At 45.1% G+C, this 16,643-nt stretch overlaps 1 protein-coding gene across 1 annotated transcript in view; it reads left to right on the forward strand.

The window, feature by feature from the left end:
* Positions 1-4,383: 4,383 nt before the first annotated feature.
* Positions 4,384-16,643, forward strand: part of SLC44A5 (solute carrier family 44 member 5) — a 103,350-nt gene continuing 91,090 nt past the window's right edge. The window contains exon 1 of the mRNA XM_054072929.1: positions 4,384-4,560. Within this exon, the coding sequence (XP_053928904.1) occupies positions 4,524-4,560 (37 nt within the window). The 5' untranslated portion in view covers positions 4,384-4,523. The remainder of the gene's footprint in view (positions 4,561-16,643) is intronic.

A 16,643-nucleotide genomic window follows, 5' to 3' on the forward strand; every position in this document is an offset into this window, starting at 1 on the left:
GGGGGCAGTGGGACAGCGGGGCGGGGGGCAGCAGGGGGTTACCGAGGGGAGCAGCGGGGGCGTTGGCGAGGGGGCAGCAGAGGGGCTGAGGGGGGCGAGGGAGGCAACGGGGGCGCTGGGGGCAGCGAGGGGAGTAGCGGGGGGGGGGTAGCGGGGGCAGCGGGACATCGGGGGCAGCATGGGGGCAGCACCCGGGCCCCACGGGCTGCACTGTTCGCTACGACAAGGCGCGAACGGCCGGGCGCGGGCGAACGGGAGCCTCGCCCTGTCGGTGGCCCGCGGTGCCCGCTGCTGGAGCGGGTGGAGGACTCGGCTGCCGAGGTGGGACCGCGTGTGTTCTGCGAATCCGCTAATGGGGGGGAGGGGGGGGCCATGTGAGCCAGAGGAGCGAAGGCAGCTGAAGCGGGACCGGGGGCGGATCGTGTGCCTGATGCTGAGGGTGCGAGAACCGGGATCCCCCCTACAGCAGCGGTGCACTCGCTGGCAAATCCGCCGGGGAGCGGGAGACGCTGGGGCCGGGCAGGGGCGTCGGGCAGGCGAGGATCCACGCTGTTATCCCAGGAGCTCCAAGCGTGGCTGCGGGATCAGAGTGAGTGCTGGAAGTACGCAGCACGAGTCGGGCTGGAGCAGCCGCTGAGCGGGCGGTGGGAGGGCTGGGATGGGAGCAGGGCTGCGGAGCAGGCGGGGGAGCCGCGATGTGAGCCTCAGCACCCGGAGCCTCACGTGTGCCTGAACACCCACAGCCTCATGCGCACCCGCATGCGGGACCTTCTGTCTCTGCCTGCTCGAGAGGAGGAGGGAACGTGGCTGCCCACCCTTGTGTCCCGCGTGGGTCCTGTGTGTGAGGACTGTTGAAGGCATCGTCTGTGGCGGTGTGTGTGTGACCGGCTGTCAGTGTCCCACGTGTCTATAGGACGTGTGCTCAGCTTCCCTGCTGGCCAAACCTGCAGATAGGAAGGTGGCAGCCGCCTCCCTTCACTTGGGCAGTGGGCAGGAGGGTCCTGGCCCAGAGCTGCAGAGGTCACCACACCAAAAAAACCCTTAGCATTTTGTAGCCATAAAAAGAGTTTTGATTTTCCCTCTACGATGCTTTAATTTATTTAAAACTTTTTGATGAGGAACTTTGTGTAATGTTTTCAGAAATCCAAATAACCTGGTATCAGCTGTATTCCCTTGTCTTTATGCCTGCTGAACCTTAGGAGGTCTCTGGTATTTCTGTGAGCCCTGACTTCTCTACACAAAAATCGTACTTCCTCATATATCAAATATACCAAATCTAACTGCATTATTGTAGTTTCCACTATTTACCACATGCAGAAGTGAGGTTTATCGGTCTGCAGGCTTCTGGATTTTCATCATTAGTATTCTCAGAAATTTCCAATTGTTTATCACCTTCAAGTCTACGTATGCATGGGAAGTTTAAGGAAAATATCATACTGGCCCTGAATGTTCTCTTGCCACTCCTGGCCTTTAAAAAAAGGATTCGTTACAATGTCCACACTTTTTGCCAATTAATGATCAAAGTCTTTTTGGCCTGCCTTATTGCGCTTTCACATTTAACCTGTCAAAACTTGTGATCCTTTATACTTTCCTCATTTGAGCAAAACTTTAACTTATTTGTAGCAACTGCCCTTTTCATTCTGTCACTCATAGAATCACAGAATGGTTTGGGTTGGAAAGGACTTTAAAGATCAACTACTTCCAACCCGCCTGCCAAGGGCAGGGACATTTTCCACTAGACCATGTTGCTCAAAGCCTCATCCAACCTGGCCTTGAACACCTCCAGGATGGGGCAGCCACAACTTCCCCGGGCAACCTGTGCCAGTGCCTTACTACCCTCATAGTAAAAAAGAAAATCTTCCTAATGTCTAAATGTAAATCTCCCCTCTTCAGCTTAAAACCATTACCTCTCCTATCCTTGCACTGCCTGACACCTCCCCAACACCACCTCCCTCCCCCCCCCCCCCCCCCCCCGCTTTCCTGTAGCCCCTTTTAATTTTAAGTTCTGTAAGGCTGCTGAAAGGTCTCCCTGGAGCCTTCTCCAAGCTGAACAACCCCTACTGAGCCTGTCCTCATACCGGGGGTGCTCCAGCCCTCTGATCATCTTTGTAGCCCTCCTCTGGACTCACTCTAACAGATCCATGTCCTTTTTATGTCGGGGACCCCAGAGCTGAATGCAGGGCTCCAAGTGAGGTCTCACCGGAGCAGAGCAGAAGGGAAGAATCACCTCTGTCGGGTTGTTGGCCACGCAGCTTTGATGTACCCCAGGATGCAACTGCCTTTCTGGATTGTCCTGGCCTTGCAGGTGCAGGAGCTTGCACTTGGCCTTGTTGGACTTTATACTGACTTGCTTCTGCTATTTCTCAGGCTCTTCTGAGAAATGTGAATATATAAATTTGATCTGCTATGCCATCATAGTGCATGTGATTTTTTTTTTCCCCACAAGTTGGAAGTGCTGTGTAAGTAAAAGTTTATTTCTGGTTGTTAGCCATAGCCCAACATATATATACATATATATATATATATATATATATATGCTCTTTTATATATGACATACGTTAATTACAGTATTACAGAAGTACTGTAGTATATAGTATGTATAATATTATATACACATAATAATAGAAATACACACAACATATACTCTATTGTGTATGCTGTCTATTATGTATACTATATATAATATATGATGCACATATATTTAATATATTTATTTGTAGTATTGGCTATACAAACTCCATTACCTATGTTTTTATTGTGTAGTTTGTTGAGATTCCAATATCCATTCCGTAAAGTAGGCTTTGTATAGATACATCCCTCTGCACAGAAGGAACAGTGTGAAACCGAGATGCAGGACAGCACTGGAGCTTTTCTGCGAATGCTACTTCAGCTCTCACTGGCAAATCCTGTCATGCCCTGCTACCTCTGGGTTGCCGTGCCTTTTCAGAATGAGCCAGAAGACTTTAACCAGCCACCTTGATTCTTCCAAAGTCGTCCTATGCAGCTTTCCTCACATTTGGCTTTCTCTGACACAAGAAGCTCTTTCTTCTGTAGGTGAGACCATCTGAATTGTTCTCCTAGTCATCAACATGGAGACAAAACAAGGATTTCTTCTTGGACAGCAAAGTATGTCATCCCTTTATCACATCAGATGTTTACCTTTGGGATCCATGTCCCAGAATACAGGCAGGCATCTTTGGTAGCTGGGCCAGGTGAGTGGCTTAGGAGGTTTAAGAGGCGAATGGGGTTGAAGAAAGAACACCCATTCACTTTGCAGACCACCAGTGGTGCACAGAACACATAAACCTTTGCCTAGGCAGTATTCTGATGAAATGTGGTAGCTGAGGGAAGCAACTACTCATTTTAAAAGTTTGAAGAACAAATAAATCCTCACAAATTAATGCAGAGGGAGAAATAACTTCCCCCAGTACTTCCAGAACTAGCAGGCAAAACTGCATGTGTGAAATCCGGTGATTATTGGAGCAATTGGCCTGAACTGAGACCTCTTGCAGGATGGATAAGGTGTTACACCCCCCTGATTTAATTTTCTTCAGACTAGCCAGGGCAGGTAGCTCTACAACACCTGGTGCTGCATTGGCTGTGAGGAGGCACAACGCCTCGCTGCCTCTAGTGCACGTAGGACTGGTCTGTGTTTCAAAGCAGGCATAGGACCAACGTTCACGGTCTATGCATATTAATTTACTTGTAAATAAAATAATCATGCGATTTTGAGAGTCTTGAGCCAGTTGTTGAATTTGTTTATTTGCAAGTCTTGGAAAAGTGGCTTTTCCTTAAACGTCCATTGTGCAAACCCGTGAACAATGCCTACACCTGCACTTCGGTCACAAACTGCATGGGGTGACTTCAAATTTTTTTCAAGATGAGATATTGTCCGTGTTGGGCTTGGCGATGTTTCCCTAAGGACGGACTAATGGATAAACAGCAACGTGACATCCCGACGCCGCGTCACTTTGCCGTAGCGACGACTCTGGTTGTCGCGGGTGAATCTCAGCACCCGGCCAGGCTGCCCTCTGAGCTCCTGCCGCCCCGTCCAGGCGAAGCGAAGGGGGGCGGGGGGTGGCTGGAGCGGGTCACGCCTGGGTCCGTGGGACCGAGCCGGCCGGAACGCGAGCAACCCCCAAGAAGCGCAGCCGGGGGGAGCGCGGCTCGCTCGGAGCGGGCTCAGCACGGGCGGCCCGGACAGCTCCGAGCGGGGCGCGGCGGGAGCGGGGACCGGAGCGCTCCGCACGGCGCCCACCGCCCCGGCTGCCTAGGCGGGTCCCGAGGAGGGGTCCGCGGCGGGGACCCGCCCCCCCCCGCCCGGCTCGGGCACCGCCCCCGGGGCTCGGCGCAGGCGTCGGCCGCGGGGCCGGCGGGCCGGGAGGGTCGGCGCTGCGAGCTGCGGAGCGGGAGGGAGGCTGCCCGGCCGCCTCTCATGCCCGCGCGGCAACAAAGAGCGCGCTGAGCGGCGGGCGCAGGCGCCGCGGCCCCGGCTGTGCCGGCGCGGGGGGCACCGGGAGACGATGGCGAGGAAGGGAGAAGCCTCCACGCCTCTCTACGGTGAGCGCGGGGGACGGCCTGTTCGCGGCGCCGGGGCAGCTCGCGTCCCTCTCGGGGGTAGTGCCCGGGGCCGCGGCGGCAGGTGCGGGGCGGCCGCCTCCTCCGCGGGGCCGGGGCGAGGCCGGGGCGGCGGGGAAGGTCACCGGGGGCAGCTCTGCCTCCCTCCCGGAGCTCCGGCTCCGCTCTGGCTGCGAAGCTGACGGGTTTGCGGCAGAGGACGCGGGGCTCGCGAAGCGCCGTGGCGTGTTTGAAGGTGTCGCTACGAAACCAATTTTTCTCTTCCAATGTGCGCGAGATTTCTGTGGCAAAACAAATCCGGAGAAGGAGCGAACCTGCCTAGAGACAGGGCTGCGCTCCGCGGACCCCGGAGGCGCTGAGTTACGGCGGGGGGAGCGCAGCCCTCGCGTGCGGCTCCGCAGCCGCCTCTGTGCCCCGGACGGGGGCAGCGCTCACAAGCTGGGCTTCCTCCCCTGACGGAAAAGGGGAAAAAGCCTTCAGGGAGGAAGACAAGCCAGAAAAAAGTTAAGAGTGTCCAGGGAGGTTATTCTGCCCCTGTACTCGGCACTAGCGAGGCTGCATCTCAAATCCTGGGTTCAGTTCTGGGCCTCTCGCTGCAAGAAGGATGTTGAGGCTCTGGAGAGGGTCCAGAGAAGAGCAGTGAAGCTGGTGGAGGGCTGGAGAAGAAGTCTTATGAGGAGCGGCTGAGAGAGCTGGGGTTGTTTAGCCTGGAGAAGAGGAGGCTGAGGGGAGACCTTATTGCTCTCTACAACTACCTGAAAGGAGTTGGGCTCTTCTCCCAGGCTCCGCCAGGGGAGGGTCAGGCTGGATAGCAGGAAAAAGTGTTTCACCAAAAGGGTCATTGGGCACTGGCTGAGGCTGCCCGGGGAGGGGGTGAAGTCACCTAGAGGTATTCAAAAGATGGGTTTATACTTAAAGATATGGTTTAGTGGCAGACAGGTATGGTTGGACTTGATGATCTCAGAGGTCTTTTCCAACCTGGTGATTCTGTGATTCTGATTCTATGATTCAGTCTAAATAGGTGATTCTGTTGTTATTTAACTAATGAGAGAACCGACTCCTTCTCCTATGGAATTCAAATGGTGTTGCAGGTCACTATGGTGAGAGTGGGCCTAGGACTGTAGATATTCAGCACTGATGGTAGAAGGGTAGGTGTGGAAACATTCTCTGAAGGAAGAGCAGGAATACAGGATTCAGGAAGGTAAAATACCTTTCAAGTAGTTCAGTCAGTGCTGTCTGTGTATGCTTCCTCACTTGTCATTTGTAAGCAAGAACGTGCTCATAAGAGAGTCGTGACAGGAGGTACTGAGTGTTGCGTTGTCGTGGTACAGTAATTCTTTTGACTTGATTTTTCAAAGCATGTTGCTCAAGTAAGAAAGGATGATCCTTTAGGTTTTCAGCTTGAGGGAGGAGGGCAGTGATTCTGTAATCAACTTGTAGTTATGAAGAATTATTCTGAGTAGAATTTTTGCTATTTTAGCTGTTTTGTGTCATAAGTGTGTTTACTTTCTTTTATCTCCTTTGCATGTGGATTTTGTGTATTGTGTTGCCGTGTTTGCAGGAGTCTTGAGTAATTTGCTCCAGTCTTGTATTAGGAAGCAAGATTTGAATTCAGAATTATTTTGCCTAATAGATCACATCATGATAAAGTGTTACAAAAGAAAAGTGCGACATTTCCAGATTCAGCATATACAATGTGTTTATACATTAGGTTGCTGTAATAGTTATGGCCTTGGCTTTGTTGTCTGTGCCAGTAACTGGTTATTTATTAGCCCACAGGTATGGGTATCCTACACCTCTCTCCTGGGAATCTCAAGGATCCCTTAGAGTTTCAGCATTTATGAAGCACAAAGGCAAATTCTTCTCAAGAGTTTTGGTCTTTTGACTTGTGGCGTCAGTCTGGCTCTTTAGGACAGGCAAGTCAAGCCCATGGTTGGCAGTTGATGTTAGGCTCCAGTTTTGCAACTACCTCAGAATTCTCTTAGAGGTAAAGAGTGTGCTATCAGGTGACTGGTTATTAGTGAGTGATGTCTGGAAGCCCAAGGTACCAGACAGAGGGGTCGACTGTCAATGTGAACGTGGCTCTGTTAAAGGTTTTCATAAGGCTGTAGGCATTTTGAGGCATGTTCCTCTTAAGCTCTGGCTTTTAATTGCATTCTCTGAATGCATGTGTGAGAGGGATCTAAGTTCATCTTCAAAATCAAGCTTCTTGGTCGTTTCTAAGTTTAGTCCCCTGGCTCCAGGAATTGCATTGAGTTTTTCCTTAAAATGGGTTAAATAGGAAAGATTTGTCAAAAACAATGACATTGACTTAATCAAGGTCTCTCTAGCAGGGGACTTCCAAATAAGAAAATCCAAAATTCTTTCCCAACAGGAAGATTACCACTGAAACCAAGGAGGAAAGTTACTCACTATTTCCTTTATTTTCATTATAGCTAATTTTTGAAGTTGTGAGATCTTTATTTTTTAACCAAAGCAGTATTTTTTTTTTTGTGTAACTGCAGTAGAAGGGCTGTTGTGTGACTGTTGAAATCAATGGTAAAATTATTTTGTACTTCATTGCATCATCAGGGTCTTTGCAGTGATTGTACTGTAAGCAATTTCCTATGGTGGTGAACTGTAGTTCAGTTGTTAGCTTGCAAATCACTGAGGTCCAAACAGATGATGACACCTTTCAAGAAAGCTTTTATCACTATTTTAAGAAAGATTATTGAGAGGAAGTATGTGATGTGCCAAATTTCATTACTTTCAACTCAGATTTAGCTAGTTTGCTTTTTTTATATCTGCATATTCAGGTTTTCTCTACGAACAACTACTTTCCTGCGATTTCTTTTCACAGCAGTGGGTACAACCAAAACTTGAGTTTTGTAATTGTGATTCCTGGTTACTGCTGTGAAGTGATCCTGTCAGGTTTTTTGCTAAAAAGGATTCTATTTATTTTGCTAAGTTGGGGAGATTCTTCCGTTTCCCTTGGAAGAGCTTTTGATGAACTATGAAACTTTCTATCAAAATATTTTATTTCTTGTAGCTTGGCCTGCATTTCCATTTCTTAATTTCATCCAGCTGCATGTGTGCCGTGCAAGAAGGACATCCTTAATCTAAGGAAATGGACTATTTAGCCATAGCAGTCTCGTATATGTGGGAGCTCTTGGCTGTGATACTGCTGCAGTTAAAGCCTCCTTCGCTCCTTCTGGTAAATCCTATGTATCACGGTGTGTAACTCATTTTGCCTTCTGAGGTTCAAATTTCATACCAGTGAGTGATGTTCCCATTAAGGCTGAAACTTGATTTAACACTTTATTCACATTTTAATAGAACTGTTAGAATTAGGTGAAACTCAGATTCAGGTAGTCTAAAACTTTCTTCCTCTGACCTAAATTTGGTTCACACTATCTAAGCTTTGCAGTGCATATTTCAAGTGGGGTAAATAATTTACTCTTTGAGGACATCTGCTGGATGTAGGTGCAGAGCTTCAGCAATGCCTGATTTCACTGACATCCTAGGTCTGGGTAAAACAATTCACTGTGGAAGAAATTTATGGGGCTGGGGAGAAACCCGGAGAATTTTAAAAGCAACACCGTGTGGTACGTCTCCCGTTGTCTGTTACTGCAGATGGGTCTCTCTGAGTGAGAGCTTTCTTTCTTGGCATGTTGCATTCTCTTTTGCCTGGTCCTGTGGTGATGTCTTCCACAACATTCTTGTCTCAAGAGTTAGCAATCAGTGTCTCAATATTGAAGTAGAAATGAGTAATGAGTGATATCTGTATTAGGATTGATGCTATTTAATGTCTTTGTCAACAACAGACAGTGGGAATGAGTGAACCCTCGGCAAGGTTGTAGACAACACCAAGCTGGGTGGTGCAGTTGATTTGCTGGAGGGAAGGGATGCCGCCTTGGCAGACTTGGACAGGCTTGAAGAATGGACCTGTGTGAACCTTAAGTCCAGCAAGGCCAAGAGCAAGGTCATGCACCTGGGTTGGAGCAATTCCCACCATCAGTACAGGCTGGGTGAAGAATGGATTGAGTGTAGCCTTGAAGAGAAGGACATGGGGATGCTGGTGGATGAGAAGCTCCACACGAGCTGGCAATGTGTGCTTGCAGCCCAGAAAGCCAAGCATATCCTGGGCTGCCTCAAAAGAAGTGTGACCAGCAGGTTGAGGGAAGTGATTTTTCCCCCCCCTCTACTCTACCCTTGTGAGACCCCACATGGATACTGTGTTCAGCTCTGGGGCCCCCAACATAAAAAGGGCGTGGATCTATTTGAGCAAGACCAGAGGAGGGCTACAAAGATGATCTGGGGGCTGGAGCACTTCCTGTACAAGGACAGGCTGAGAGTGTTGGGGTTGTTTAGTCTAGAGAAGAGAAGACTTCGGGGAGACTTTCTAGCAGCCTCCCAGTACTTAAAAGGGGCTTACAGGAGAGCTGTGGAGGAGCTTTTTGTCACAAAGTGATAGGACAAAGGGCAGTGGTTTAAACTGAAAGAGAGTAGGCTTAGGTTGGACCTAAGGCAGATTTTTTTTACGATGAGGATGATGAGATGGTGGAACAGGTTGCCCAGTGCAGTTGTGGATGCCCCATTGTTGGAAGATAACCTGGTGTAGGGGAAGGTGTCTCTGTCCGTGGCAGAGGGGCTGGACTAGGTGATCTAGAAAGACCCTTTCCAACTCAAAGCATTCTATGATCCGTATACCACTTCTGTATTTGTAGCAAGCACCTGTTGTCCCAAGTTGTTTAGATCGCTAAAATTCTTATACTGTCCCTCTAATTTGCCTGGGTAGTAATTACATGAAGGCAAATGTGATGTATTGACTTTGTGACGAGATTCTGAACAGCAGTTAATTAAATTGAATTTGATTATTTGTTCACATTTTTTTTAAAAAAAGTAAATTTCATTAATTTAGCCAGTTTTCCTGTGCTTGTGTCTTGTGACTGATTTACTTTGTCATCAAAGTCAATCAAATTTGGGGGGCCTGCCCCCCCTGCATGTCTGATTCTCTGCAGTCTAATATGGTGTTTGCTTAACCTTTCGTGCCTCGAGATACACACAGGGTAATCTTTCTCTGCCTCCTGCTGTTTTTCACAAAATGTAAAATTCTCTTAGCACACATCCATTCTTCTACCAGTTTTAATGGAAGTTGATGATGGAATCGTAAGTTATTGGAAAGTATAAACAAAATGTAAGGAAGGTTTATGCAGTCACATTGCTGATGTATTGAAACGTAAATTTAACAAACGAGATCATTACAATACTCGCAAAAGAGTGACTTGTTGAAAAAAATGCAAATAATGCAGCATGTGCTTTGTTTGAGGTAAAAGTGACTGATCAATTTTAGGCCATTTTTATGGCTACTGTTTCTGTCTTGACTTCATAAACATAAAATGAACACAATAGGGGAGACATACATGACCATCACACTTTGGGTGAGCTGGCTCTCTAATAGCTCAAACGTGTCTTCCCAGAGCAGAATTGAGCTCTGAATCGGGTGTCTAACGCGGAGATGTCTGTGTGCTCTGAGCTGTATGACATACTTATTACTTATAGTCGAGAAGTTCATGATCATGTTAGATGTTCTTATAATGAGTTCTTGGAATAGATAAGACAAATTATATATCATAATTCACTGAACAATCGGTATGGTATCAAGAAAAAAAAAGAAATGCCGTACAAATTTGTTTCACTTTACCTTTTTGTCATTACAAGATTTTCACTCAAATTTATCTCTAAGGAAGTCAACAGAAAGTTGTGCCCCAAAACTTTAGGAAGCACAGGTCTGATAATCCTAGCTTTAAAGATCTCTCTTGAACTACGTGAGAGTGAACACAAAGATTTGCAGTAACTTTCTGGATAAATTACATTCAGTTATGTAAATGTGCATTTCAGGACTGTTTAAATATTTTCATAATCTATACTTTAAAGACTTTGAATGCACATTATTGAGTGCAATAGGAGATGATATAAATATGTATCTAGACAGTGTTAAAGACACTATTTTTATTGGACTGTAGTGATCATCTATATTAATGGGTATTTAAAAAAATGTATTTATCCAATAGAATAGAGACTTTCTGAAAAGCAGTGTGGGTTATTGTGTATTACGGTAAATTCCTGTTTACAAAGATAACTGGATGTTCTTAGTTTTTTGTGCAGTTGTGATATTTCAGTAGCACCTGTACTTTGGTACTTCAGTAATAGCATTACCTTCATGGGATTCCTGTGTTGTGCTGATCTCAGAAACCATTTAGACATCTTTTCCTCAGTTAGATTATCATGGAGACTTTTATGGGCTGACCTGGATTTATAAAGCTAGGCATCTTCTAAATTTTTGCGGGAGATAGTTGACAGATTGTTGATGAGATGCAAACAATAGCTCAGTTAAATTTACAAACATCTCCTTTGATACACCAGTAAGTGCTTACTTTATTAATAAAAGATAAATTATCATAAATTCAGTGTGTTTTCTTAAAATATGGAAAGTGCTGCATAGCAGAAATGGTTAGGTTGGTAAGTGAATAGGCAATAAAACCAGTAGGATTTAGTCAGTGCATATTGCTCATCTAGCGGTCTGGTACTTATTCATATTTCTTAAGCCAAATTAATTACTGCAGTTTCCAGTCCAATTAAGATTGTAGAGCATGTGAAAGCATCCAGGGTCTGATTTATCATCCTTTCGACCTTGAGTATTGTACTTCTTTCAGCTTATTGACTTAAGCTGAGCCGTCCTTGGGAGTAGGGTAGGAACGAGGATGATGCAATCAGAACATCTTTAAGAAAGGAGATTAACTTAACTGTTATGCATAGTGATATGCTGTTCAGTTGATTACTCATTGCTGAGTGGTGTGACTGTCACTGAGCATTACCCAGAAAGAAGTATTTTAATAAGCTAGGCTTCTTTATGACTAAAACTTTGTTATGCCTTTTAACAAGGAGGATATTAATGCATAGTTGAGGGGAAATTCTTTTTGCTATCATGCAATTTCACGATGATGTAATGAAATTAACTCTGACCTTTGCACAGTTTCTACATGATACAAACTCCAGGAAAGTGTGGATGGTAGTGGGGTTGTCGGGCAGGAGGCAGAGCTCAAACCCACTGCCTGTAGTGGAATTTCCTGTGTTGTCAAAGTGATGCCATGTGTATGGCATTTTTAAAGTGTTCTTGCTTCCCCTTGCTGTGTGCTCTGAAAAAGGAGACCTTTCACAGAAACGTGAAGTGTAACTGTTGCAGAATTAGAATGGGTACATTTACCATGACTTGATAGTTTTGTCAGAGTTGGTGAATGCTTCTGGTTAGGAATCCATTGATATCAGAGTGCTGAGAGCACATATTGCCCATGGCTGTCCTGAGCAGTCCCACCTGGGGCTTCCACCCTTGTCCTCTGACCAAGGGTTCCATAGGTGCCTTTAGTTCCAACCTTAGCTGTATACCCAGTCCTGTTTCTGCAATGCTATGTGGGATCCCTGGACAGGCTACGGTTTGTTACCCTGTCTTGCGTGGTGATCACCAAAGTGTCTGTAAGGACCTGTTGCAGACACTGCTTTGCCATCATCTGGTGCCGTAAGTGTGGGGTCATCACACAGTCTGGGCTCTGGGCATGCAGGGTCCAGGCCTGCCTTACCTTAGGCTGCTTCTTGACACTCTGTAGCCGGTCTCCACCTCATTTTGTCTTCTCTAACACCAAAAGATGATACTGTTTTGATTAAGTGGCATTTTGTGCATTTGCCACAAAGTAGTAGTTTTTACAACTCAATAAAAAGAAATTAAAGAAACCTCCTCCTATCAACAGCAGAGACACCAGTGGTTATGTGAAAGTGGAACCTGGCACTTTTCTGATATCTGTTTGACACGCTTGTGCTCTGGTGTGCTGGCAGTTAAATATCCTCAGCTGTTCATCAATTTCCGAACTTCTCTCCCTTTCAAAATCTCCTACAGTCTTATATGTAAAATAAAAATAAAATGAAATCTAGCCCTGCCTGTTTTTCTCTCATTGACATACGTATAGTGTACTTGTTTGCAGCTTCCCAGAAGCCTACTGGAAAACTGAGACAGGAGGGGAGACTTGATCAGTCAGGAAGGAGACAGAGAGTGCCTTGAACTCGTCTGGCTGCAGCTACACAAAAAACAAGATGTTTGCTGTCAGTGGGCAGTCCTGGCAAAAAAAGATCAAACTTTAATTCTTTCTTCTTTCTTTAGTCCAAGTTGGCTACTGAATTCAGTCCCAAAGCAATCAGGGGCTCATGAATCAAGTATTTGCTAACTTTTCCCCACTGCCATCCCCTCAAGCCATAGCTCAGCTGTGCTCACAGCCCTTCATGGAAAAAGAACAAGCTTTAGGCTTTAGCGAGTTGCTTAGGTTGCTGTGTTTTGGGGTTTGGGCTTTTCGTCCTTGCTGTTTCAAACACCTGTACCACTTGTCTCTTGCTGCTTCAAAAACAGTATTGCAAGAGCTGAAAGAGGTAAGAGCCTAAACATTTTTGTGTGCTGAATGTGATCATTATGCCACAAAAAGTATCTCTGGTCCTAGGAGTAAGTTTTGGGCCTAGTGAATCAGAACTATCTGGGAAGGCAAGGCTTTGAAGTGTGTTTCAGCCCTTGCTACATAGAGTTGGGCTATTGCCTGCTGTCTGCCATCTAGATCTTCACAGGTTTGGGCTGGAAGAGTGCACTTATGTACCTGGGAAAGAACACGAGTATTTGTAGACATGTGGAGTTAATTCTTACCAGCATCAGTACAGATTGAAAATAAGGCTTTGTTTCACCAGTTCCTGCAGACCTTTGGCATTTGGGAGAAATTCTTAAAGATGCCCCCTTCAAAAGGTGCATTTACACTGCTGTTAGGTTTTCCTGCATAGCTTCTCTCTGGCACATTGTTTTTGATGAACTGTCGTTGAAATAATAAAATGCAGTATCAACATAACTGTTGTCATGCCTGGGCTAGAATGTAATTGTAACTCTGTTGCAGCAAATTTGTCAGAGTTTCTCAGATTGTACAACAGTGGAGCCCAGACAGTTTTCATCGTTATTTGGCTCGCTAGAGGTGAGGGAATGGACAGGAAATGAAGAAAAGTTTGGTGGTTTATGTTACATTTGGGCTGTAATAAGAGAATACAGTGTTTGAAAATCTTGTTTGTGGGCGAAGAGGCAACACCATAATCACCTGGTCAGAAGAAAAATTGCTCTAATAGTTAATCCAAACAAAAGCAAACCTGGAGATAATTTAGTAAATTCAGTAATCTATCTTCACTTGGATGTGAAAAAACTTGTTTGCTGTGCTATTGCTCCTGCAGTGCAAAAGCACATAACATTAAGAGTTGCTTACCTGTGTTTACTCTTTGTTTTTCTTGTTGCTAATGCCTGGCATCAGAGGCAATCAGGTTTACAAAATCTGCTGGTGTGAGTATGTAGGTTTTCCTGGCATCTGGGTATTGAGTCAAGGCAAGAGAGTCTTGCTAATGACTCTTAGCCTAGTACAATAGTACAGAAACATCTAACATAAATTAAGTTGCCTTAGAAATATTAAAGCACATAAATGTAAGAGCTTTCCTATGAGGTCAGGAACAAAGTGTGTTAGATGAAATATGGCCTTGTTTAACACAGTCAAAATAAACATATCTTCAGGTTTGTTAACAACCCTGGTTTGTTACAGTGAAAGCTGAGCAGAACACAGTGGCTGTGCATCATACTATATGTATGCAAGCCTGGACATTTAGGTTTTTGCATGTAGTCTTTTTCCTGCTGAACTTGTACTAATTACTTTGGGACTTTGAAGGATGTATTTCGCTCGTAGGTTAAGGAAGTTGTGAAGAAGTACCTAAGAAAATCCTGGAAGAAGACAAACAGAAAAAACTTTCAAAGTTCCTTCCAAGTTTACTGATTGCTTATGTGGGAGGTAGTCAAGTCTCAGCAAGTTTGGGAGCCAGAAAGCCAAATGGAAAGCAGGTTTTGTGTGGGGTGGCTCTGTCTCTGTTACCTTTTGCAATGTTTAGAGCAGCTCCTGGTCAGACACAGTTGACAGCATTTGGCCCTGGGTCAACATTCATTGCTTAAAAATTCATTCCTTATTTCTTCTTGGGTAGAGAAATAGTAGCTAAGACAAGAGTTCTAGTTCATAGTACTTGATGGACTATGCTGCTAGATGAACTAATGGGATCTCATTCAGATGATGTGATACAGAGGACGTGAACTCCATGAAGGTGGTGGGAAAGCAGTGACAAGCCCAGTAGGTACTTACTGGAAACAAAAAATAGGTTTACTATAAACCTGTGTTTTACTTTTGTTGGGATTGCCAGAAAACAAACTTCTGACAGCCATTAGAGTCAGGTAGATATCTTAGATACCTAAGTTTTCTTAAGCAACAGATCCCAACAGTAACTGTATATTTTTGGACAAAAGACTTGTGCAACTTTAAACTTTGTCGTTAAAGCTTTTTCTTTTTTTTACCCCTTGATATTGTTCAGTCTGAATTTGTTAGTACCATCCTTTCATGATCCTGGAATTCCAGTCTCTGGAATTTACCTCTGTCCAGGTATAGATATGAATACCATTTTACCTGTCATTCTGGATAAAGAGCTGCAATCCATTTGAAACGTCAAGGTTGGGTTTTTTCCATATCACATTAATTTGCTGTGGCTCTTCAGAGCACCTGGGCTGCTATAAGCACCCATAAATAAAAGCAGCCAGGAAGAATCTCTCTAACTTGTGGGATAATCCCATGCGGCCTACTGCTGATGTAGAAATTCAGTGCTGTCCACGTGCCCATATGAATTATGGGGAAATTCTATGGGCAGGGATGGAATGCTCCTGACTGTTCCTTCTAACTGAGGAAAGCCCACTTATCAATATTTACACATTCCCAGCCTCGATCCATGTCAGTGAAATCATCCTTTCCCTTGCAGATTGTGCTCAGAGAGCTGCAGCAAGTGACTACGCCTTGTGTGTCCGCTGTTGAGCAGCCACTTAAAAGTCAAAGCTCTTTTATTGTGCTAAAACCTGAACTCATGCCTTTGGATGACTTCTGACACTGCCAAGATGAGGCAGTTTGGCCTAAATAGATCCTTCGCCTGGAGAGCACCAGTGGCTGAGGTTCTTGGAAGATGTTTGGTGTGTTACCTGTTTCTTAAACTAGGAAATAATCTGTTGCTATGTACTGTTTAGTGTGTGCTGCTCACCTGGTAAGGGTACCTGTTTGTATCTCAGGAGTATGTGTCACCAGAAAGAGGAGCTCCAACGCCAGTGAGCCAGGATTCTGCTTCATCCTCTCTCCTGCCCTGCTGATAATGCATATAAGAACGTATCTTTTTCAGGTTCACAGAGTCCTACTGGGCCACTTGCGTGCAGAGCTTCTCGGCTTGCACAAGCTGATGTGCGAAGAAATCTGGTAGCTGCATTAGTGTCCTTCATAATCAGTGTGCTTTGAAATAGATGAATATGCTGAATAATAGCTCTGGTACTTATTATTTAAGATTATTTGTACTGGATACTACAGTAAAATTAATTGTTTTTTTCATCATATTTTGTACAAGAGTTAGAATTTCTTGGACGTGATCAGGTTGTTAAAAACCAGCTGACTGACAATGTAGCAAAATAACAGTATTTATTTTTAGATTTTTTTTCCCCCAGCAGAATGATAAATAGTTCCTATGCTGCTGCTTTGCTCTCTATCTGACAAAAGGCAATGAGCTGTATCTGTGAATACCCCTCTTTGTTGATGTCAGTACAATGTGATGTCTGTGCTAGCATCTAGACAACTGCTGTAAACAGGAGAATGATAATGAGTGCCGTGTGCCTGTGACCAGTACTCTTGAACTCCTGTAATATTTAGCCCCATAAGGAGTGTAAAGGTTTAAGTGGGATTTGTAGGATAATAAAGTGCTTAGACACACATCTATATTTATTTGGGAAAATATGTATGTAGTATGTACATGCATATATATTTCCTTGACAGCATTTTTCTAGCATCAGTCAAGGTTCCTGCTACACTCGGACAAGATGTCAATGGCAAAATTATTATAGCCATGAATGCATAGTTTCTTTTGGAAAGCAAATAAGAAAATATCTACATATACTG

The sequence above is a fragment of the Cuculus canorus genome, chromosome 8 (assembly GCF_017976375.1).
Source record: "Cuculus canorus isolate bCucCan1 chromosome 8, bCucCan1.pri, whole genome shotgun sequence".
Taxonomy (NCBI): Eukaryota; Metazoa; Chordata; class Aves; order Cuculiformes; family Cuculidae; genus Cuculus; species Cuculus canorus.